Genomic DNA, 25545 nt, shown 5'->3' with positions numbered 1-25545 from the left:
GCACAGAGCCTGAGGGGCTTGCGAGCGGCGGCTGAGGGACCGCTGGGAGGGGGCGCCGAGCGGCTCCAGCGCAGAGACTCTCACTGCACGCCGGAGGGCGCCCTTCCTCGCTCGCGCCCGCGCGACCGCGCGCCCCAGTCCCGCCCCGCCCCGCTAACCGCCCCAGACACGGCGTTCGCCGAGGGTCGCTTGGACCCTGATCTTACCCGTGGGCACCCTGCGCTCTGCCTGCCGCGAAGACCGGCTCCCCGACCCGCAGAAGTCAGGAGAGAGGGTGAAGCGGAGCAGCCTGAGGCGGGGCAGCCTCCCGGAGCAGCGCCGCGCAGAGCCCGGGACAATGGGGCCGCGGCGGCTGCTGCTGGTGGCCGCCTGCTTCAGTCTGTGCGGCCCGCTGTTGTCTGCCCGCACCCGGGCCCGCAGGCCAGGTGAGAGCTGCACGGGAATGGGGTGCGCGGGCGGAGGGACGCCGAGGGGAGACTGCGGGGGTCACTGTTGCGCCTTCTCCTCACCCCTGCCTCAGTTTCCTCCGAAAGCCAAACTGGCATTTGGGCTGAGATCTAGAGTTTTTTCCAGTCACGTTTAGGTGGGGCGTGCCACCCCCTTCGCGGGCCCAGCCGATGCCCCTTTGGACTCGATCTTGGAGGGTGCAGCCCGCCTGCCACGGGGTGTTGGATATGGAGGAGGATAGAGCGGAAGCCCCCTGGGGGAGCCTGCAGTCCTGCGTTGCACTTGTCATTGTGTAGCCTGTTTCTCCCAGGACCACCCCCAAAAAGAAAAGCTCTCACGTTGCTCCACCAATAAACGTTCCGATCTTTAAAATATAAAGTGGCGAACCGCTGCCGCTGAAGTTTTGCTTTGTTGGAAGTTTTTTTCTTGCACATTTTACAGGCGAGAAAAGTGGTGTAGAGAAAAGCCCAGGCAGTCCCTTGGCATGTTTAGCAGAGAATCAGTACCAGCAGCCCCCGGCCCGGCCTTGTGTCCAGGAGGTGCGCAGGGTGCGAGATGTATGGTGACAATAGCAGAGGCTCCGCGTGGAGGCGGGGGAGGGGGCATGGGGAGGACTTTGTTGTTACCTAGAACCCATTCCTTCTAAGTGAGTTGAAGAGAGAGATCCCTCCCCAGGACCGGGCTCCCTCGAACACTGTGGGATCCCAGTATTTCTTAACGAGATTTCTGATCCACTGCAAGAAGGTTGCTCCCCTAGAATATTTTCCCCACTAGTAGTCTATTTTTAAGTATCTGGCTACTTGACCAAATAAATAAATTTGATTAATTTATTTGGTCAAATATTTTCTATATCCCTTTCCCCAAGAGCAGGACAGATGAGTTGTTTTTAGCCTGTAAAGGCGCTAATTAGAAAGTGAGAAAAGTGTTTTTGAATTTCCTAATAACAATAGTATTTTATAAGCTTTGAGCCATTTTTTTTTACGCTGAAAGAAGTTCCAGCGGGTTTTCTTGTTATCGCTAAAAGAATGTGCACTCTATATTGCTCCCACACTCAAAAAAAAGTGTAGACACATCAAGATTAAGAGGTGACAAAGACATAGCATGTTCTCGCCTCTCTGTCTTTGTTCAGGGTGAGTTTTGAGATGCTTTTGGGAAAACTAAGAGCTCCAGACTGGGGCCCAGTGTTTAGCAGTAACTAGCCTGCCTGCAGATAAGTGAGCATTGTTGCCGAAAGTGTTTGAGAGAACACCGAGAACTCCTGAAAAATTGTTTGCGATGAGATATGATTTCACATACCATTATGTAATTTGCACAATGTAGTTTGAGGACACGCTCTTGAGAACCCAGTGTTTTGTTTGAGATTTGGATCATGGGGTGGAGAACAGAGCTTATAGAAATGCTGCATCCATTGTAGCCACCCTTTCTCACAGTGGCCTCCCAGCAAGGTGTGTAGCCTCATTAGGGAGTGAAGTCAAAGCGTACTGGTTTCTGCCAAGCTTCTTACACCCTCATGGCAGGAGTGGTGCATGTTAATATGGACAGCGCTGGTGAGACAGAAAGGCAGGTGGATGAACTTGGCTAGTTTATCAACACTGGATTCTGGAACCACTTTGGGAGGGAAAGAAGAAAGGAGTATGATAGAGGAAAAGGAGTGCTTGCTAAGTGCCATATTCCATGTCAAGCCCTGGGCCAGAAGGAATTTTCACTTAGATTGTCTCATTTCACCTTGTCAAAACACCTTGTTAAGGTGGGTATTTATTCCCTTTTGCTGATTCTGAAACTAAGACCCAGAGACAGCGGCTAAGCAAATGGTGGCGGGTGGGGCGGGGAAGGGGCAGTCCACCCACCCTGGGTGCAAGCAATTAGGAATAAGTGGGGCTTTGTCTTTAGAAAATTTAAAATCACTAATAAAATCAACCCAAGATAGGTTTACTTTCTATTACCACCATGCATTGGCAATTCTAAGCATTGTCTGTCATAAGGTAGTGGTGCTGGGACTCTGAGGCATCCAACAGTGCCTCCCATCCTTGAACCGCCACCGCTGTGATAGAGTTTATTGTCCAGGATTACCAGCTCTGTGTGCCAAGAGGGGCTGTGAAGCCCTCCCAGGGCTGGCCCTGACCACCAAGCTGAGCCTTCCTCCAGCACTTCCCGACTTTTTGTTCCCACTCATTTTGGCATTTCCTGCCTTGTCACTTTGTGTGTGTGTCTCATTCTCCCAACTAAGATTATAAAGTTTTATTTATCCCCATGGTGACTAAAACAAATGTTCACTCAGCAGATAGTTGTTGAGAAATGTGTAAATTCATCAACCAGTTTACATTCGTCTAGACAATTTAAGTGAGATGATATGTGATCATTAAAAGGGCCAACATCCAAGAGTAAAAGGTGATGTTTATAAATTTTATGGGGCTCTAGAGGGTTGAAGTGTTCAAGAATAGCTGGTGGTGACTATGACAGAGAGAACTTGGTGGGCAATTCCACTTGCTACCCTCCTACTCACAGAGTCAAGCCCAATTCTCTGGCATGGAATGAAGTGCTCCTCCCCTTGCAGGAGGGTCCCCAGCCCCTCTCCAGCCATCTCCTATTACTCACCCTCCAGTTCACCCAGCCCCATCCTCTAGATCCTCCCTTCAAGGAGCTATGCTTTCTCTGGCTTCTGTCCGCATGCCACTCCCTCTGGCCAGAATGCGCTCCCCATATCCCATACCCGCCACGTTCATGTTTAATTAAAAACAGCTACCCTCTATGGAGCACTGACTACAGCTGACATCCTTCTTAGGGACGTTACAATACTATCTTATTTATTTCTCACAACAGCCCTTTGAGTAGATGTCATCCTCATTTTACTGGTTATAAAACAGAGACCCAGAATGGTTAAGTCACAAGTTGAGAAAGAGGTGGAATTGGGACTGGGTGCGGTGGCTCATGCCTGTAATCCCAGCACTTTGGGAGGCCAAAGCAGGGGGATCACTTGAGGCCAGGAGTCTGAGACCAGCCTGACCAACATGGTGAAACGCTGTCTCTACTAAAAATAAAAAATTAGCTGGGTATGGTGGTGCACACCTGTAGTCACAGCTACTTGGGAGGCTGAGGCACCAGAATTGCCTGAACCTGGAAGGCAGAGGTTGCAGGGAACTGAGATTGTGCCACTGCACTCCAGTCTGAGCAACAGAGTGAGACTCTCTCTCAAAAAAAAAAAAGAGGTGGAATTGGGAGTTGACCACAGGCCTGTCTCTCCGAAGTGCAGGCTTTCTCTAACACCCCCTATAGAAAGGAAGCCATCTAGACTCCCAGCACCTCTTACAGTAGAGAAGTAACCCCACTGTGCTCCCTAGTACAGTATGGATTTACCTATTTTTGATAATTCATGAAAATATAGAAGCAAAGTCTGTGCCCTATCGCCTTGGTAGCTCAGGCCCAGCACAGGGAGGTATTTAGTAAGCATTTATGCACGGACTGTGGTGTTCTCTCATTTACTTTCGCTAACAGATGATAAGGCAGGCTCTGAAAAGATCCCTGCTCATGAATACACGAATTAATCAGATGTTACAAGAGATATTGCTAGTAAACCTAAACAGAAAGACAGAAAACTGAGCAGTGGTTCTACCCTAAGCAGACCAGAAAGCTCTATAAAGCCTGAAAGTCAGATTTCTTATGAGTCAGCAAGTAATTTTCTGCCCTACTATCTATCTATCTATATCTAATAATTTTTAGTGGCTTTGCCTTTATTTTTATAGAACATACCAGCATAGCAGGTTCTCAGGGTCTGGGTGCAGTGGCTCACACCTGTAATCCCAGCACTTTGGGAACCCTAGGCCAGATGATCGCTTGAGACCAGCCTAGGCAACATAGTAAGACCCCATCTCTATTAAAAAAATAATTAAAAATTAGCCAGGCACTGTGGTGTGCACCTGTAGTCCCAGCACTTGGGACACTGGGAGGATGGCCTGACCCAGGAGTTCAAGGTGGCAGTGAGCCATGGTCATGTGACTACACTCCAGCCTGGGCAACAGAGTGGGAGAGACGCTGTCTTCAAAATATTTAATAAATGAAAAATTTAAATTTAAATTAATCATTTAAATTTAAAAAAAAAATAAAATTGAGGTAGAATTCACATAACATAAAATTAACCGTTTTAAAGTATACAATTCATTGGTATTTAGTACATTTACAGTGTACAATGTACACTGTAAACCCCTACCTACTTCCAAAATCCTGTCATTTCCCCGAAAGGAAACCAATAAGCAGTCAGATCCCATTCTCCCTTCCCCTACCCCCAGGAACCACCAGTTTGCCTTTTTTCTCTATGGATTTACCTATTTTTGATATTTCATATCAATAGAATCATATAATATGTGGTCTTAGTGTCTGGGGAACTTAACTTTAGGTGGGTTAAAGTTGTTGTTGCTGTTTTTTTGAGACAGGGTCTAGGTGTCTTACTCAGGCTGGAGGGCAGTGGCACAAATTTGGCTCACTGCAACCTCTGCCTCCTAGGCTCAAGCTATCCTCCTAACTCAGCCTCCAGAGTAGCTGGGCTACAGGCACCTGCCACCACGCCTGGCTGATTTTTGTATTTTTAGTAGAGACAAGGTTTTATCACACTGCCCAGGCTGGTCTCGAACTCCTGGGATCAAGCGATCCACCTACCTTGGCCTCCCAAAGTGCTGGAATTCTAGGCGTGAGCCACCATGCCCAGTCTTTAACTAGTTTTCATGAGTACCTAGGCTCCCCTTCCATTGCGGATACTCACAAAAACATCCTTGTTAGAAGAGTTATTAGGACTCAGGGCCTTGGTTTATTTTTGACTATGATACTAGTGTTGAGGACTCCATAGTTTTACCATTCATAATTTTCTGTTTGTTTCCTTTTTTGTGATTTCTTTCATTCTGCCTTTTTCTTTCTCTTGCCTGTGCCTAAAATTTTCGTCATAAATAGCTCTGTCTATATACTGAGAATTTTTTTCTGGGCATGAGCTTTCACTTCCCCAGATACCGTCTCCCACACTGACCTTGTCGTGGTACTTGGAGGAAGCCACTTAAAGGGCCCTGACGGTCCTATATACATTATTTGCTTTCAAAAGTAAGTGGCCTTTTGAAACAACAGGAATAATCTGCAATTTGCCCTTGAAAACACATTTATATAACTTTAGGAAAAGACATTATGTAATCTATTTATATTTCAAGTCTATGATGAATTAAAAATCAGGTATTATGGTATTGTAGAATAGTGTTTACCAGTACAGTATTTTCCTCTTTGGTAACCAACAGTAAGAACTGTAGAAACAACACTTCACATTGTGATATGGTAGGGATGTGTGTTTTCAATAAATATGTGTGGACAATCATAGTATATATGTAAACATGAAACAAAAGTTTTACCAAACAGTGCTCACCTTTACTGCATTGTATGCATTTTGATATTTTCCACACTATATTCTATTTTTAATGCTTATTGCAATCTTGTGAATTGATTTCATAGCCATTGCTAAATCTATAACATAATTTAAAACATATTGCAGCAGCTACATGAATATTCCTATGGTAGCCAAATCAAAGGCCTTATTAGCTTTTCAGGAAGAGTTCTGTTTTCCTGGAACTGTTGTTTATTATTGTTCTTATCATGTCTAGAACCTAATTTATTTGAGTTCAGATATACAGACTGCAGAAGGACTTGGGCAGGGTTGGGCATGGGGACAGTTTTTATAGTACAACTCACAGTATTTTGTACAATACAAAGCTGTCCCCATCCCCAGCCCTGGGGAGGAATTGGTGATCATTAACATCCTTGACTGTGAATTAGTTTTCTTTTAGCTAGATGTCTTGTTGGAGAGTAGAGATCAGCATTCCCAAGATAGAGAGCTCAGGACCTGTAACTTATCGTGGAGAACAGACCTGGAGAAACGGGGAAAGCCGGGGAATCTGAGTAGTTCCCGGGCAAGGCCTGCTAGCATCCTCAGCCCATGTCAGGCTCTGGCCTCCAGACTGCTCCAAGCAAGAGCCCACACACTTTACTTATGTAGTCTTCATGCCTGCTGTGGCGTTGGGTACACCTGCGTTTACTTTCCTGCAACTTCCCTTCTCCCAGCTTCCTCTTAGGCTTGCTTTCCTATGCTTCCAGAGGAGTACCTGCTCCAGGACATGGAATGGGAGGAGAGGAGGCCTCTGATATTGGCAGCTTCTTCTGACTCCCAGTCAGTCAAGAATTCTACCTTTAGGTTGGGCACGGTGGCTCATGCCTGTAATCCCAGCACTTTGGGAGGCTGAGGCGCAGATCACTTAAGGTCAGGAGTTTGAGACCAGCTTGGCCAACATGGTGAAACCCTGTCTCTACTAAAAATACAAAAATTAGCCGGGCATGGTGGTGCACAACTGTCATCCCAGCTACTCAGGAGGCTGAGGCAGGAGAATCTCTTGAACCCGAGGCAGAGGTTGCAGCAAGCCAAGATCGTGCCACTGCACTCCAGCCTGGGAGACAGAGTGAGACTCTGTATCAAAAAAAAAAAAAAAAAAAAGAATTTTGTCTTTAATTCTGCTTTTTCTGTAGCAGAGATTTTTGTTCACTTACTGCTCTTGCATCTGCTCCATCTAGAACAGTGTTTTAAAGATGTATTTTTCTGTTTTGTCCTTGAATATCTCCCTGCTATCTCTCTCCTGTGTGTAAGGACCAAGTTGTTGGCATGTGTGGTTGGTGTGCAGCCAAAGTCAGTAGGACTCCAGAATTCCCAAGCTTTGGGCATCATCACGTTAAGCTAGCCATTCACATGTCCACATACTGCCTACTGTAGCTAAAAGGATGGGCAGATTCATTTGTTTGGTGAAATGCTAAGAGAAAAAGATGGTACTCTTTTAGAAGTAGGTCATGAATCACAAGTTTTTAAGGAGAGAATAGCGTGGTGTGGTCAAAAGGTATGACCTTTGGAGCTGGGCAGACCTAGGTTCAAACCCTGGCTCCTCTACTTCATAGCTGTGTGACTTTGGATTAGTTACTTAGCCTCTCTGTGCCTCCATGTTGTCATTTATAAAATGGTAGTTATAATGCTCATGTCATAGAAATGTTAGAATTATATGAACTAAGGCAAGTGAAGTATCTGGCACATAGTAGGTGCTCAAAAAGATGGTAAGGTTTTTTCATACACCAATGCTTCCATATTCCAGAAAAGCTTTTGAAGAGTTGATACCAAATAAATTATCTAAATATAAGACAATCTTCACACAAGCATGCAAGAACATTTTCCCCTTCAGAACTAGGACAAAAGAAAAAAAGCAAAAACCCTTGCCCTTAACTTCTAGTGGCAAATAAACATGCATAAAGTATTTGTTTGTTTTTTTAACTTTTATTATGGGATTTTTCAAACATACCCAAAAATGAACAGTATAGTTACTCCCCATACCCATCATCCAGCTTCAACGTTATTTACATATCACCAATCTTGTTTTATCTAAACCCTCAACTTTCCTCCTCTCCCAACTGTATAATTTTAAAGCAAATCCGAGATATCATATTATGTCATTCATAAAAACATCAGTAAGCATCCTTAGAGAATAGAACTCTTTTTTCCACATAACCACAATACAATTATAATACCTAAAAAATGAACAGTTCCTTCTGTTTTTTTTGTTTGTTTGTTTTGAGACACATTCTTACTCTGTTGCTAAGGCTGGAGTTCAGTAGCACAATCATGGCTCATCCACAGCCTCAACCTCCTGGGCTCAAGCAATCCTCCTGCCTCAGACTCCAAAGTAGCTGGGACTACAGGCACACACCACCACGACCAGCTAAATTTTGTATTTATTTTAATAGACATAGGATTTTGCTGCATTGCCCAGGCTGGTCTGGAACTCCTGGGTTCAATCAGTCCTCCTGCCTCGGCTTCCCAAAGTGCTGGCATTACAGGCGTGAGCCACCGTGCCCGGCCTAACAATTCCTTAATATCATCTGATAATCAGTCAATGTTCATATTTACCTTATTGTCTCATAAAATTGTCTCTTTTAACAGTTGGTTTGTTTGAATCAGGTTCAAACAAGGTCCACCATTACATTTTAATCTGTAACTGCCCCCCCCACCCCTTTTTTATTGCTATTTATTTGTCAAAGAAACTAAGCCATCTGTCTTAGTTCTTATTTGTCAAAGAAACTAAGCCATCTGTCTTTTCTACATACTGGATTTGGCTGACTGCGTCTTCAACTCATGGATCTTAACATGTATGAAATGTTTCAATTCATTTCCATCATTATTCTTTTGATGGTCAAATTGGTGATCAACATGTCACATCTTTGGTCAGTGGGAGCCCTTTGAGATTGACTCCAGCGTCTTTTTGACCTAACCCTGATATTCTTTGAAGATGTTCAATGTTCATCTTGTGTATTTCCTACCCCAGATCTGGAACTAGTCATTTCTTTAAGAAGCCCCAGTTCTTTTCATTGGAAAATGGTGTTTGTTTGAATCTGAGGGAGTAAAACATTCCAGTAATGCTGCTGTTTTCCACTTGACAGAGTTAGTGTGTTTCTGTTATTTTCCTGTCCTCCTCTTCATTTCTCTTTAGCCTGTAGTGTTATTTCAACTCTTGTGCTCTGTGTGGGAATGTGAGCAAAGTCCTGGGACTTCTGCTTTGTTAACTCTGAAAAAGCATGAGCCCCGAAGGGCAGAACTGTGAGTCAAAACCATGTGTGTCATGGAATGCTGATGTGGTATAAATCCCAGGATCAAATGCGACATTCAGAGATCCTCTAGTCACCCCTCTGCTTCCAGGACAGATCTCATCACGGTCAGAAAACGTGTTGCCTAACTCACTAATTTTTAAAAATCGCCACAGTTAAAGAGTCCGTATTTAAACTATTTAATAATTTGCTGTATTCGATAACAAAACTACTCTAGAGCAATTTAGAAAAGCCTAAATTAAGTGAAACTTAGCAAATCGTATGAGAACTGAATTCAGGACCTCTGCTGCCTTTTTTGTGAAACCATAGCTTAACCAAAAAAAAAAAAACAGAGATGAATGATAAGAGATTTGGGCACCTTCACATGCACTTTCTCCTTGAGCTGAGTTGTGCTAGGACTGGAGGAAAAGCGAGATACTTAAACTCAAATTTCAGCCTAAGGGTCTTGAGCTAGTTGGAATTGTCTAGTCACCTTGCATTAGTTTTGTCCTTTCTTTGATGCTGGTATATACTACATTTTTTTCTTTTCTTTTTTTTTCCGACATTCTTTAATTTCACAAAAACCAGAATATCAAACCCATAGTATCAAGAAAAGGTAACACCTTAGGCAGCGATATTTAACCAAGGGATTATACATTCTTCCTGAGCTCTAGCCTATAAAAATTTCATGTTTCCACAAGTATAATGTTCCTGTTGGAAGTACCGTCTGCCTGAGGCCTACCCAGAGAAGATGTTTTTTAAAACAAGTACTTACTGCCTAAGTACTAAATACAGAGTAAAGTCTAGTGACAGTTTTATTTTCAGACTAAGTGATAGTATCTGAAGAGCTTAGTTGTATTTATTAGTTTTCACATTGTGTCAGTCTCTCAGGTGTCATCTTGATTCATGTATGTAAGTATGCATGTTCACGTCCACTTTTTCCCCTCTGTGCATCACAAAAGCCCATAATCTGGCCAGGCTTCCAAAACTGCAGAGGAGAATTGCATTATTTTAAGGTTCCTTGGCCAGGTGCAGTGGCTTCTGCCTGTAATCCCAGCACTTTGGGAGGCTGAGGTGGGTGGATCATTTGAGGCCAGGAGCATGAGACTAGCTGGCAAGCATGGTGAAACCCCATCTCTACTAAAAATACAAAAATTAGCTGGGCGGCCGGGCGCGGTGGCTCACACCTGTAATCCTAGCACTTTGGGAGGCCGAGGTGGGTGGATCACGAGGTCAGGAGATAGAGACCATCCTGGCTAACACGGTGAAACCCCGTTTCTTCTAAAAATACAAAAAATTAGCCGGGCGCGGTGGCAGGCACCTGTAGTCCCAGCTACTAGGGAGGCTGAGGCAGGAGAATGGCGTGAACCCGGGAGGTGGAGTTAGCAGTGAGCCGAGATAGAGATAGCGCCACTGCAGTCCGGCCTGGGCGAAAGAGCGAGACTCTGTCTCAAAAAAAAAAAAAAAAAATTAGCTGGGCATGGCGGTGCGTGCTTGTAATCCCAGCTACTTGGGAGGCTGAGGCAGGAGGATCACTTGAACCGGGGAGGCAGAGGTTGCAGTGAGCCAAAATCGCGCCACTGCTCTCCAGCTTGGGTGACAGAGCAAGACTCCATCTCAAAAAAAAAATGGTTCCTCTAGATCAGCATTTTTGCATATGCATGTTTTTGTGATATTAAAGTGCCAGAACCACAAACAAAAAAAATTAAAAATAAAAAAAAAAATTTTAAGTGCCAGAAGCCATTCATTCTTTTCTTTCAGCACCCACACACTCATTGTGATCTTGAGAACAGCCTCACATCCACAGGGTCTGTTGGTACCAAGGTCAGGCTTCTGTGTGACTGGGGCAAGGTGAACACAGAGTAAGTTACATGCATTGCAAAGGTAAGAGAGTGATACTTCCAGAAAAGATTGTGAATTCAAAATTTGATTTATAGCTCTGAACCCTAGAGCTATATAATATACAACTTGTTCATTCCCTCATTGTACTAAAAAACTATAAACATTGCTAAGTAGGAGGGAAGATGAACCTAGATTTCCTTTTAACTTAATTAAGTGAGCAAACAATTGGGTATAAAAGCACACTACATGGAAGTGGGAGAGGAAGGATAATAGTAATTTCTTTAACTACTTAATCGTTATGGTTTCCAAAGTGAATGTATGTCCTGTTTCACACGGGATGCTCCAGTTGCCAGATTTGTAGGCCAGACAGGAATTAGAATTCCATTTTAATGATTCGGAGCTTAATTCAGAGAAGTTAAGTGATCCCTGAACAGAGTCAATATTAGAATACAAATATGTGCCTACCACATGCAGGGCACAGGGTACTGGAGGTTCAGAGATTAACAGGAACAGTTCTTACCCTTAAGGATCAATGTAGACACAAGTGTGTATTCACATTCATCACTGGAGACATTCATTCCTTTCCTGTGACAGATCTCCTGCCAGGCCACCCCTTCATTGTCTGGAGACCCTCTCCCAACTTTGCTTAGGTAGCTTGACCTCAACCCTACACTACCAGGCTCTGCTCTGCTGTCTCTGAGTTGGTACTACTCTAGCTTTGCTCTTCATTTTGGAAATAGATGCCAACATATTGTATTTTATTTTCTATTTCTAGAATTTCCACTTGGTAGTTCTTTGCTGATATTTCCTATTTTCAGTTCATTTCTATAAAATATTTTTCTTTTTTTTTTGCACATGGTTGTAATACATTCTTCAAAATCCTTATCTGCTAATTCCAACATCTGGGTCAACTTGAGGTTGGTTTCCGCTCATTGTCTTTTTACTTAAGACTGGGTCACTTTTTTTTTTTTTTTTTTTTTTTTTTAGAGACAGAGTCTCACTCTGTTGCCCAGGCTGGAGTACAATGGTGTGATGATAGCTCACTGTAGCCTCGATCTCCCAGGCTCAACCTGTTCTCCCACCTGGGCTTCCCAAAGTGTTGAGATTACAGGTGTGAGCCACCACACCTGGCAGCCCCCTTTTTCTTTTATTTGACAAAAAATTATATATATTTATAGTGTATAACATAATGTTTTGAAATATGCATAACTTGTGAGATGGCTAAATCAAACTTATAACATGTATTACCTCAAATACTTATCATTTTTTTGTGGTGAGACCACTTAAAGTCTACTCTCTTAGCAATTGTCAAGTATACAACACATTGTTATTAACTATAGTCACCGTATTATACAAGAGATTTTTCTAACTTACTCCTTTTAACAGAAATTTTGTACCCTTTGACCAATGTCTCCCCAGTCTACCCTACCCACCCATCCAACCCCAGCCTCTACTAACCACCATTCTCTTCTCTGCTTCCATGAGTTCAACTGTTTTCGATTCCACATATAAGTGAAATCATGCTATATTTGTCTTTCGGTGCCTGCCATATTTCACTTAACATTATGCCCTCTCGGCTCATCCATGTTGTTGCAAATGACAGAATTTCCTTCTTTTTTAAGGCTGAATAGTATTCCACTGTGTATATACGTCATATTTTTTATTCATTCATTCATTCATCAGTGGATACCTAGTTTGATTCCATAACTGGGCTATTATAAATAATTCTGCAATGAACATGAGATTGCAGCTATTGACATCCTGGTCTTTTTTTTTTTTTTTTTTTTTTTTTTTTGAGATGAGGTCTCGCTCTGTCGGCCAGGCTGGAGTGCAATGGTGCAATCTCAGCTCACTGCAACCTCCACCTCCTGCGTTCAAGCAATTCTCCTGCCTCAGCCTCCCGAGGAGCTGGGATTATAGGTATGCGCTACCAAGCCTGGCTAATTTTTGTAATTTTAGTAGAGACAGGGTTTTGCCATGTTGGCCAGGCTGGTCTCAAACTCCTGACCTCAGGTGATCCACCCGCCTTGGCCTCCCAAAGTGCTGGGATTACAGGCGTGAGCCACCGTGCCCAGCCAACGTCCTAATTTTATTTCCTTTGGATGTATGCCCAGCAGTGGAATTGCTGTATTATATAATAGTTCTATTTTTAGTTTTAGAGGAACCTTCATACTGTTTTTCGTAATGGCTATGCCAATTTAAATTCCCACCATCAGTATAGATGGGCTTCCTTTCCCTGTATCCTCACCAACACTTGTTATCTGTCATCTTTTTGATAATATCCATTCTAACAGGTATGAAGTGATAACTTATTGTGGTTTTAATGTTCATTTCCCTGATTAGTGATGTTGAGCATTTTTTCATATACTTGTTGGCCATTTGTATGTCTTCTTTTGAAAAATGTCTATTCAGATCCTTTGTCCATTTTTAAATCAGGTGATTTGTTATCTTGCTGTTGAGTTATAGGAGTTCCTTATATATTTTGGGTATTAACCCTTTATCAGACGTATGGTTTGCAAATATTTGCTTTCATTTCATAAATTTTCTCTTCACTGTTGATTGTTTCCTTTGCTGTGCAGAAGCTTTTTAGTTTGATACAGTCCCAGTTGTCTACTTCTCCTTTTATTGCCTGTGCTTTTATGGTCATTATAAAAAATTACTGCCCAGAACAATGTCATGAAGCTTTTCCTCTATGTTTTCTGCTAGTAGTTTTACAGTTTCAGGTCTTATGTGTAAACCATTAATCCATTTAAGTTGGTTGTTGTATATAGTGTGAGAGAAGGGGGACAAGACATCCAGAGTTTATCACTTTTGTGTATATTGGTTGGATCTGGTGATAACGATTTGGCTCTATGTCCCCACCCAAATCTCATCTTGTAGCTCCCATAATTCCCATGTGTTGTAGGAGGGACCCAGTAGGAGATGATTGAATCATGGAGACGGGTCTTTCCTGTGTTGTTGTCATGATAGTAAAATGGGTCTCTCAAGATCAGATGGTTTTAAAAACAGGAGTTTCCCTGCACAAGCTCTCTCTTTGCCCGCTGCCATCCAAGTAAGATGTGACTTGCTCCTCCTTACCTTCTGCTATGATTATGAGGCCTCCCCAGCCATGTGGAACTGTAAGTCCAATAAACCATTTTCTTGTATAAATTACAGGAAAAAAGACTCTGGATTTTGTTATATTCCTTCAAAGAGTGTTGGTGTTTTTGCTTTAGCAGCCAATTAATTTGGTTTTACTCAAGTAGCAGACTCTTTCTCTCTTGAGCAGAAGCTTAAATATCACTTCAGTTCTTTTATCTTTAGCAGAGGTGCTTCTCATCTTTCCTACAAATGCATAGTTCAAGGGTCAGCCAAACCCTAGGACAGAAGTTATACTGAAATTTAGGGCTCCCCCTCTCTGACTTTTTCCTTTCCAGGATTCTCTCCTAACTTTCCAGTGACTGTGATTGCCCTGAACTCTGTCCTCTGGTTCTGTAGGCCAAAAAGACTACGGATTTTCTATCTGGGTTTTAGTCACCTTTTATGTTATATAGGCACTGCTGTTATATAGGAAAAACCAAACTATTTTCCCCAAACTGTTTTCTCTTACCCAGCACTTCACTCAATCCTTCTGACACCGTATGTCTGGAGCTTGTTTCTCCACATACCAAGCAACCAATTCTCCTGCAGATTCTCCAGTGGACACCAGCTGGATATCCTTGAATATAATTCAATTCTGACACTATCTACCTCTAATATAACTCAATTCTGACACTATCTATCTACCTGGAGATAGAGTCAGATTCCGCAGATTAAGGGCTCAGTTTCACAATGCTGCCTTCCACTTCAAATGGCAGTCATAAGTCTGGGCCTCCAGACTTCTGACCACACTATACATTGGGAGTTCCTAAGGCCCCCTGCTCAGATTCTATTAATTTGCTAGCATGATTCACAGAACTCAGGGAACCACTTTACTTACCTTTATCCATTCGTTATAAAGAAAATTACAGAGGATACAGATGAACAGCCACATGGTAGAGATGCATAGGGCAGCGATTGTGGGAAGGAGCACAGAGTTTCCATGCCCTCTCTTGGGCACTACCTTCCAGGAACCTCCATGTGTTCACCTATTTTTGGTTGATACTCCAAAAACCTTGGTTGGTCTGGCATGAGTGGCCAAGAACATCGGCTGCTCTGCTGACCTGCTCAGGAAAGAAGTAGAAGAATGACTGAGATGATGGGTACCTTGTGACTATGTTAGGAGATAACCCCAGGGATTGTGGTTTGGACCCAGATATAGTGAGAGATTTCTACATTCTCCTGTGTAAGCAAACTAAAGACTGTAGAGGAAAACTACTGTCATGGACATTGGCCGTAGAATTGGGAGTCCTGAATCCCATTATTAATTTGCCTCTAACTCCAAAACCTTTAAGAAATCCCCTCTGGTGGCATGTGCCTGTAATCCCAGCTACTCACGAGGCTGAGGCAGGAGAATTCCTTGAACCCCGGAGGCGGAGGTTGCGGTGAGCCGAGATCGCGCCACTGTGCTCCAGCCTGGGCAACAGAGTGAGACTGTGTCTCAGAAAAAAAAAGAAAGAAAAAGAAATCCCCTCTACTTTCTTTTTTTTTTTTTTTTTTAATTTCTATTTATTTTTATTTTTTGAGACGGAGTCTGACTCTGTCGCCCAGGTTGGAGTGCAGTGGTGTGATCTTGGCTCACTGCAACCTCTGCTGCCCAAGTTCAAGTGATTCTTCTGCCTCAGCCTCCCAAGTAGCTGGGATTACAGGTGCATGCCACCGCACCTGGCTAATTTTTGTGTTTTTAGTAGAGATGGGGTTTCACCATCTTGGCCAGGCTAGTCTTGAGCTCCTGACCTCGTGATCCACCCACCTCGGCCTCCCAAAGTGCTGGGATTACAGACGTGACCCACTGTGCCCAGCCTAAATCCCCTCAACTTTCTATGTGGATTTTTCCATTGAAAGGGGACAGGTTTCATGGGATGACTGCAGACTAAATGGAGAAAGTGTGCACATGAAGGTATGCGGAGGAAAGAGAAGTCATGGAAGCTGGGAGTGATTTGTTTATGTAGACAGTGGCTAGCGTGGAAATCACTGATTGATCCCTTTATGTCAAGTACTCAGCCTTTCCTAATGTCTTCAGGGTAGATCTCCGAAAACTTATCATTCACCTTTGTCCCTTTGAGGGGCAGAGTTTAGGAAGTATTGCTTATATCAAGACAAATGTTTCACAGTATTTTGAGTTGGCTTATTCTCTAATAAAGTCTATTTGTGCATTATCTGCTCTTTACCACCCACTCTCCTAGTAAGAAAACATAAACAAAAGTAAAATATGCTCTCCGCTTGTCGCTTTTGCCTTGTTGATGCGTTCACTTTTTACATTTAAAATTTTTTAAATTTTATTTTTCAGAGTCAAAAGCAACAAATGCCACCTTAGATCCCCGGTCATTTCTTCTCAGGAACCCCAATGATAAATATGAACCATTTTGGGAGGATGAGGAGAAAAATGAAAGTGGGTTAACTGAATACAGATTAGTCTCCGTCAATAAAAGCAGTCCTCTTCAAAAACCACTTCCTGCATTCATCTCAGAAGATGCCTCCGGATATTTGACCAGCTCCTGGCTGACAGTCTTTGTCCCATCTGTGTACACCGGAGTGTTTGTAGTCAGCCTCCCACTAAACATCATGGCCATCGTTGTGTTCATCCTGAAAATGAAGGTCAAGAAGCCGGCGGTGGTGTACATGCTGCACCTGGCCACGGCAGATGTGCTGTTTGTGTCTGTGCTCCCCTTTAAGATCAGCTATTACTTTTCCGGCAGTGATTGGCAGTTTGGGTCTGAATTGTGTCGCTTCGTCACTGCAGCGTTTTACTGTAACATGTACGCCTCTATCTTGCTCATGACAGTCATAAGCATTGACCGGTTTCTGGCTGTGGTGTATCCCATGCAGTCCCTCTCCTGGCGTACTCTGGGAAGGGCTTCCTTCACTTGTCTGGCCATCTGGGCTTTGGCCATCGCAGGGGTAGTGCCTCTGCTCCTCAAGGAGCAAACCATCCAGGTGCCCGGGCTCAACATCACTACCTGTCATGATGTGCTCAATGAAACCCTGCTCGAAGGCTACTATGCCTACTACTTCTCAGCCTTCTCTGCTGTCTTCTTTTTTGTGCCGCTGATCATTTCCACGGTCTGTTATGTGTCTATCATTCGATGTCTTAGCTCTTCCGCAGTTGCCAACCGCAGCAAGAAGTCCCGGGCTTTGTTCCTGTCAGCTGCTGTTTTCTGCATCTTCATCATTTGCTTCGGACCCACAAACGTCCTCCTGATTGCGCATTACTCATTCCTTTCTCACACTTCCACCACAGAGGCTGCCTACTTTGCCTACCTCCTCTGTGTCTGTGTCAGCAGCATAAGCTGCTGCATCGACCCCCTAATTTACTATTACGCTTCCTCTGAGTGCCAGAGGTACGTCTACAGTATCTTATGCTGCAAAGAAAGTTCCGATCCCAGCAGTTATAACAGCAGTGGGCAGTTGATGGCAAGTAAAATGGATACCTGCTCTAGTAACCTGAATAACAGCATATACAAAAAGCTGTTAACTTAGGAAAAGGGACTGCTGGGAGGTTAAAAAGAAAAGTTTATAAAAGTGAATAACCTGAGGATTCTATTAGTCCCCACCCAAACTTTATTGACTTCACCTCCTAAAACAACAGATGTACGACTTGCATACCTGCTTTTTATGGGAGCTGTCAAGCATGTATTTTTGTCAATTACCAGAAAGATAACAGGACGAGATGACGGTGTTATTCCAAGGGAATATTGCCAATGCTACAGTAATAAATGAATGTCACTTCTGGATATAGCTAGGTGACATATACATACTTATATGTGTGTATATGTAGATGTATGCACACACATATATTATTTGCAGTGCAGTATAGAATAGGCACTTTAAAACACTCTTTCCCCCGCACCCCAGCAATTATGAAAATAATCTCTGATTCCCTGATTTAATATGCAAAGTCTAGGTTGGTAGAGTTTAGCCCTGAACATTTGATGGTGTTCATCAACAGTGAGAGACTCCATAGTTTGGGCTTGTACCACTTTTGCAAATAAGTGTATTTTGAAATTGGTTGACAGCAAGGTTTAAGTTATTAAGAGGTAAGACTTAGTACTATCTGTGCGTAGAAGTTCTAGTGTTTTCAATTTTAAACACATCCAAGTTTGAATTCCTAAAATTATGGAAACGGATGAAAAGCCTCTGTTTTGATATGGGTAGTATTTTTTACATTTTACACACTGTACACATAAGCCAAAACTGAGCATAAGTCCTCTAGTGAATGTAGGCTGGCTTTCAGAGTAGCCTATTCCTGAGAGCTGCATGTGTCCGCCCCCGATGGAGGACTCCAGGCAGCAGACACATGCCAGGGCCATGTCACACACAGATTGGCCAGAAACCTTCCTGCTGAGCCTCACAGAAAGCAGTGAGACTGGGGCCACCACATTTGCTCCATCCTCCTGGGATTGGCTGTGAACTGATCATGTTTATGAGAAACTGGCAAAGCAGAATGTGATATCCTAGGAGGTAATGACCATGAAAGACTTCTCTACCCATCTTAAAAACAATGAAAGAAGGCATGGACTTCTGGATGCCCATCCACTGGGTGTAAACACATCTAGTAGTTGTTCTGAAACGTCAGTTCTGATATGGAAGCACCCATTATGCGCTGTGGCCACTCCAATAGGTGCTGGGAGTACAGAGTGGAATAAGACAGAGACCTGCCCTCAAGAGCAAAGTAGATCATGCATAGAGTGTGATGTATGTGTAATAAATATGTTTCACACAAACAAGGCCTGTCAGCTAAAGAACTTTGAACATTTGGGTTACTATTTCTTGTGGTTATAACTTAATGAAAACAATGCAGTTCAGGACATATATTTTTTAAAGTAAGTCTGATTTAATTGGGCACTATTTATTTACAAATGTTTTGCTCACTAGATTGCTCAAATCAGGTTTTAAGAATCAATCATGTCAGTCTGCTTAGAAATAACAGAAGAAAATAGAATTGACATTGAAATCTAGGAAAATTATTCTATAATTTCCATTTACTTAAGACTTAATGAGATTTTAAAAGCATTTTTTAACCTCCTAAGTATCAAGTATAGAAAATCTTCATGGAATTCACAAAGTAATTTGGAAATTAGGTTGAAACGTATCTCTTTTTTCTTATGAAAAAATGGTAGCATTTTAAACAAAATAGAAGGCAAATGTTTATTTAAAAGAGCAGATCAGGCGCGGTGGCTCACGCCTGTAATCCCAGCACTTTGGGAGGCCGAGGCGGGTGGATCACGAGGTCAGGAGATCGAGACCATCCTGGCTAACACGGTGAAACCCGTCTCTACTAAAAATGCAAAAAAAATTAGCCGGGCGTGGTGGCGGGCACCTGTAGTCCCAGCTACTCGGGAGGCTGAGGCAGGAGAATGGTGTGAACCCAGGAGGCGGACCTTGTAGTGAGCCGAGATCGTGCCACTGTGCGACAGAGCAAGACTCCATCTCAAAAAATAAAAATAAATAAAAAATAAAAAAAAGAGCAAACTATTTCCAAATACCATAGAATAACTTACGTAAAAGTAATATAACTGTATTGTAAGTAGAAGCTAGCACTGGTTTTATTAATTTAGTGACTATATTCATTTTATCTAAATCAGTGGAGATTTACTGTCATTGTTTATTAGTCTGTATATATTAAAATATGCTATCATTAATGTACTTACAAAATAGTATGTCACTGTTTTTATGTTCACTCTTAAAAACGTAACCTGTATTAATAAATGTGAACATTTGCTTGGTATCTCTTTGGAACAAATTAGTATTATATCTTTCTGGTCCTGGCACACTTTAAGGGCTTAACTGAAGAGCATTTAATGAAGAGGTGATTTACAAAGGTGTAGACAGGGTTAAGGGAACCAACAGGGACTGGTGAAGCACCCCCAGAGACTAGCAATCAGGGGAAGCCATTACTGCCAAGGCCCAGGTAGAGGAGGGAACACACTGATGCCTCTCCCTCACCCTCTGATCTCTTGGGAGGCCTCCCCTTGATCCTAATCTTAACCCAATACCCACAGTGAAGTAGTCCATAAAGATCAGCTTCCTTTGCCGTGGAGAAGGGATCTGGAAGAACAAATGCAAGGAAAAAATAAAACAAACAGCACCATTTCTGCCAAAGACATTGAGTGATTAGCTCTCTCTCTCTCTCTCTTAATCCCTTCTTAAGAAAATTTAAGCTTATTGAGAATATATTCAAATTTCTGAGTTATAGACATCATGGGTAGTGTCTGCAGTTCTTCCCTAGTGAGAGAGAAATTAAATGTCAGAGTAGAAAGGAAATCCGTAAAAGGGCTGTGCTGTCTTCTCTGGCTGAATGACAGTCCTTTGCTATCTAGCACTCCCTCAGGCAGAAGGGAGGAGGGAAAATTTAAAGCAAAATGACTAGTACTTCTCTAGGTTGAAAATAAAAAAATTTTTGATAAATTATTTCTAGAGTCATAGTCAATGAAAAAATTATTTCAACTAAACAAGGATTTTGTTAACATACAGAATTTTTATAAGTTAACACACAAGCTTTTTAAGTTTCTAAGGCCTGGACTTTTCACGTGTGTTTCAAGGAATAGATTGAGTTCAAAAAACCTTAAGTTTTGCTAACACAAAAATTTTTTTTGTCCAGGCATGGTGGCTCATGCCTATAATGCCAACACTTTGGGAGACTGAGGCCAGAGGATCATTTCAGACCAGGAGGTTGAGACCAGCCTGAGCAACATAGTGAGACCCCATCTCAATTAAAAAATAAATAAATAATTAACCTGGCACGATGGCATGCCTGTGGTCCCAGCTACTCAGGAGGCTGAGGTGGGAGGATCATCTGAGCCCAAGAGGTTGAGGCTGCAGCGAGCCATGATTGCACCACTGCAGTACAGCCTGGGCAACAGAGTGAGACCATGTATCCAAAAAAAAAAAAAAAAATGTTTTTTCCACCAAGCTAAAAATAGCATTTTTAAGGAAATGGAATGCTTGGCTATTGAATATACACTTGGAAAATTTTAGGTTATACTTCTGAATTTAAGAAATTTTAAAAACTGTTTGCCGTTGGCATGTCTTTGAGGAAGTTGAGCTACAGAAGCAAGTGGAAAAGGTTAAGCAGCATTGATGACCAAGCTATTTAAGTTTCTGGGGCCTGGACCATCCATTAGTAGCTTATCTTCAGCCAGGTGCTGTCGTGAAAATTAAGGGGAAAAACAGTTCACCAATGGTAATTTCCTGGCATAATTAGCCTGTTATGTGGCTATGCCTTTCGAAACTACTAGACCAAATGTGTGTGAAGAGTAATTGACCACAGGATAAACCTAATTGTGTTTTGTGAAGGAGGTGTGGTTAAGTGAGCTGCAATGTGAGAAGAGAGGAGAAATTATCCAATGCAATTATTCTCAGAGTTCCTGAGACTCTCAGGAGATCTGCAAGGTCAAACTCTCTTCAAATACCAAGATATTATTTGCCTTTTTTGGTCTGATTCTCTCATAAGTGGACAGATGAGTTTTCCAGAAGCTACACAACATGTGAAAGTGCAACAGATTGAATGCAGAAGCAGAGACGAAAATCTGACTGTCTCCTATTACACCAGTCATTAAAGAGATTGCAAAAATGTAAAACAATGCAACTCTCCTCCTTAAATTATTGTTTTGGGAAAAAATTTTGAAAAATATAGTATTTATTTTAACATGTAATGGGCTTATTGTCATTTTTAGCTGAAATAGATATTTTCAAAAGTTCTCCATTTTAATGTCTAATATGGAAAATATCAGTAGATAAAATCATTGGCAGCAGGGTGCAGTAGCTCACACCTGTAATACCAACACTTTGGGAGGCCAAGCCAGGCGGATCACGAGGCCAGGAGTTCGAGACCAGCCTGGGCAACATAGGTAAACCCCATCTCTACTAAAAATAAAAAACTTAGCCGGGTGTGGTGGTGCACATCTGTAATCCCAGCTACTTGGGAGGCTGAGGCACGAGAATCACTTGAGCCTGGGAGGCAAGGGTTACAGTGAGTCAAGATGGCATCACTGCACTCCAGCCTGGACAACACAGCAGAGCAAGGCTGTCTCAAAAAATGAAAAAGAAAAAAAGTCAGTGATGTGCTGCTAAGCAGGATCTCCACAAAAAGAAAAAAAAGCCTGATCTGGCAAACTAGCATTTGCCAATTTTGATGGTGTGAATACTCCCTTCTTTTCCAGTTTCAAGCTCCCAACTGTTTAACAGTTGGCTTGACAAATTTCCTGAATATTGAATTCTTGTGAGCAGGTACGAGTTGACTCCAGCACACCAATGGATGCAACCCACATAAACAAAGCCTCTTTGCTGGTCCTCAATAATTTTAAGTGTATTAAGGTGTTCTGAGCAAAAGAAGTTTGAAAACCACTGCCCTTATCCAAGATTTCCCAACTTTATTGACTTGAAGAAAACAGAGAAACTGGTAATTATTATAAAAGCATAAAAGCAAACGGGTAAAGAGTTGGCTTATAGTTGCAGGCACCACTCTGGGTTTCTGGCTGTTTCAGAGCTGAGGGGTTCCAAGTCTTGGAGCAAGAAACTGATTCAACGTCCAGGCTCAGTGGCTCACGCCTATTATCCCAGCACTTTGGAAGGCTAAGGCGGATGAATGGTTTGAGCCCAGGAGTTCGAGACCAGCCTAGGCAAAATGGCAAAACCCCGTCTCTACGAAAAATACAAAAATTAGCCAAGCGTGATGGCTCATGCCTGTAGTTCCAGCTACTTGGGAGGCTAAGGTGGGAGGATGGCTTGAGCCTGGGAGGCGGAGGTTGCAATGAGCCAAGATGGCGCCACTACACTTCAGCCTGGGTGACAGAGTGAGACCCTGTCACAAAAAGAAAAGATACTGATTCACGTCATCAGGTATGGTGTGGTCCACAGAACAGGAAGCTCTGTGTGAGGTCTGATTTTCAGCCAGCTGCTGTGTAAAGGAAATAGAGAGGTGCTTGCTGAGCAAAGTTTCAGACCAGAAGACCAAGAGACAATTCAGAACAGCAGCAGACTCTACCCATGGTGGCATTCCTGTAAAGTGAAACTCAAGCGCCAAGTTTGTTGTCATGGGGACTGTTGATTGCATGCTAGTCTTATGGAAACACACGGAAAACCAGAGGTCAAATTCAGTAGCAGCTCAGAATTCAGATAACACAGCATGTATGGTTTCAACCCAGCAGGCTGTGTGTTTATCACTTCAGGAAATGACTCATAAGCAGTAAGGAGATGAGCTTTGAAAGCTGCATCTGGCCAGGGCACGGTGGCTCACCGCTGTAATCCCAGCACTTTAGTGAGGCCGAGGCGGGTGGATCACCTGAGGTCGGGAGTTTGAGACCAGCCTGGCCAACATGTGAAACCCTGTCTCTACTAAAAATACAAAAATTAGCCAGGTGTGGCGGCACACACCTGTAATCCCAGCTACTCAGGAGGCTGAGGCAGAAGAATTGCTTGAACCCAGGAGGCAGAGGTTGCAGTGAGCCGAGATTGTGCCATTCAGCCTGGATGACAAGAGCGAAACTCCATCTCAAAAAAAAAAAAAAAAGAAAAGAAAGCTGCATCTATAGTAGCCTGCATGGTGGCAGGGCCAGTCTGGCTGTTTTGCCTATCTTAATGACTACATCTGCAGGTCATTTTGGTGTGCTGCTATGCGACCCATCCAAGGAAGTGAAAACACCACAAAGGGTGGGCTGTCCAATACTGAAATGCATTCGTGAGCAAAACCATAATCATTTGATATCTATTTTTGTTGTTTTGTTTCCTATCCTGGGATATCTAGTTGCTCTTGAAACTAGCTGACACATATTTTAAAAAAAAAACAAGACAAATAATATATTCCCATCCTCCAGGAGCTAACTGGCTTTGGGATTTAATCCTAATACTTAATGTTTAGTTAGGAAGCACAAAATGTGAAGACCTCAGATTTAGAATTTTATCAGCTCTGCCTTGTAACAAGTTTTAGAAACTAAATCAGTTGGCCAGGCCTGGTGGCTCACGCCTGTAATCCTAGCTCTTTGGGAGGCCAAGGCGGGCGGATCACCTGAGGTCAGCAGTTCGAGACCAGCCTGGCCAACATGGTGAAACCCTGTCTCTACTTTAGCCAGACATGGTGGCACGTGCCTGTAATCCAACTACCCGGGTGGCTGAGGCAGGAGAATTGCTGGAACCCGGGAGGCAGACGCTGCAGTGAGCCGAGATGGCACCACTGCACTCCAGCCTGGGCAACAGAACAAGACTCTGTCTCAAAAAAAAGAAAAAAGAGCTCCCTCTCCCGTCTCCCTCTCCCTCTCCCTCTCCTGTCTCCCTCTCCCTCTCCCTCTCCCTCTCCCGTCTCCCTCTCCTTTCCACGGTCTCCCTCTCATGCCGGGCCAAAGGTGGACTGTACTGCTGCCATCTTGGCTCGCTGCAGCCTCTCCTGCCTCAGCCTGCCGAGTGCCTGCGATTGCAGGCGCGCGCCGCCACGCCTGACTGGTTTTCGTGTTTTTTTGGTGGGGACGGGGTTTCGCTGTGTTGGCCGGACTGGTCTCCAGCTCCTAGCCACGAGTGATCCGCCAGCCTCGGCCTCCCGAGGTGCCGGGATTGCAGACGGAGTCTCATTCACTCAGTGCTCAATGGTGCCCAGGCTGGAGTGCAGTGGCGTGATCTCGGCTCGCTACGGCCTCCACCTCCCAGCCACCTGCCTTGGCCCCCCAAAGTGCAGAGATTGCAGCCTCTGCCCGGCCGCCACCCCGTCTGGGAAGTGAGGAGCGTCTCTGCCTGGCCGCCCATCGTCTGGGATGTGAGGAGCCCCTCTGCCTGGCTGCCCAGTCTGGAAAGTGAGGAGCGTCTCTGCCCGGCTGCCATGCCATCTGGGAAGTGAGGAGCGCCTCGTCCCGGCCGCCATCCCATCTAGGAAGTGAGCGTCTCTGCCCGGCAGCCCATCATCTGAGATGTGGGGAGCGCCTCTGCCCCGCCGCCCCATCTGGGATGTGAGGAGCGCCTCGGCCCGGCCGCAACCCCGTCTGGGAGGTGAGGAGCGTCTCTGCCCAGCCGCCCCGTCTGAGAAGTGAGGAGACCCTCCGCCTGGCAACCGCCCCATCTGAGAAGTGAGGAGCCCCTCCGCCTGGCTGCCACCCCGTCTGGGAAGTGAGGAGCGTCTCCGCCCAGCAGCCACCCCGTCCGGGAGGGAGGTGGGGGTCAGCCCCCCGCCCGGCCAGCTGCCCCGTCCGGGAGAGAGGTGGGGGGCTCAGCCCCCCGCCCGGCCAGCCGCCCCGTCCGGGAGGTGAGGGGCGCCTCTGCCCGGCCGCCCCTACTGGGAAGTGAGGAGCCCCTCTGCCCAGCCAGGAGCCCCTCTGCCCAGCCAGCCGCCCCGTCCGGGAGGGAGGTGGGGGGGTCAGCCCCCACCCGGCCAGCCGTCCCGTCCGGGAGGGAGGTGGGGGGGTCAGCCCCCCGCCCGGCCAGCCGCTCCGTCCGGGAGGGAGGTGGGGGGGTCAGCCCCCCCACCCGGCCAGCCGCCCCGTCCGGGAGGGAGGTGGGGGGCTCAGCCCCCCGCCC

The 25545-nt window shown here is 44.4% G+C and overlaps 1 protein-coding gene across 1 annotated transcript; it reads left to right on the top strand.

The window, feature by feature from the left end:
* On the top strand, positions 1–19774 carry F2R (coagulation factor II thrombin receptor). The gene is made up of 2 exons (XM_526888.9): positions 1–425; positions 16337–19774. Exons 1-2 carry the CDS (start codon positions 338–340, stop codon positions 17524–17526), a joined length of 1278 nt encoding a protein of 425 aa, XP_526888.3. The 5' UTR covers positions 1–337; the 3' UTR covers positions 17527–19774.
* The last annotated feature ends 5771 nt before the right edge of the window (positions 19775–25545 follow it).

The sequence above is a fragment of the Pan troglodytes genome, chromosome 4 (genome assembly GCF_028858775.2).
Source record: "Pan troglodytes isolate AG18354 chromosome 4, NHGRI_mPanTro3-v2.0_pri, whole genome shotgun sequence".
Taxonomy (NCBI): domain Eukaryota; kingdom Metazoa; phylum Chordata; class Mammalia; order Primates; family Hominidae; genus Pan; species Pan troglodytes.
This window is presented reverse-complemented; position numbering and strand designations above follow the sequence as displayed.

Bases quoted from the DNA above. Each gene is read 5' to 3' on its own strand.
- F2R (XM_526888.9), top strand. From the start codon at position 338: ATGGGGCCGCGGCGGCTGCTGCTGGTGGCCGCCTGCTTCAGTCTGTGC. The intron at 426-16,336 runs GTGAGAGCTGCA...TTTATTTTTCAG, and splicing joins CACCCGGGCCCGCAGGCCAG to AGTCAAAAGCAACAAATGCC.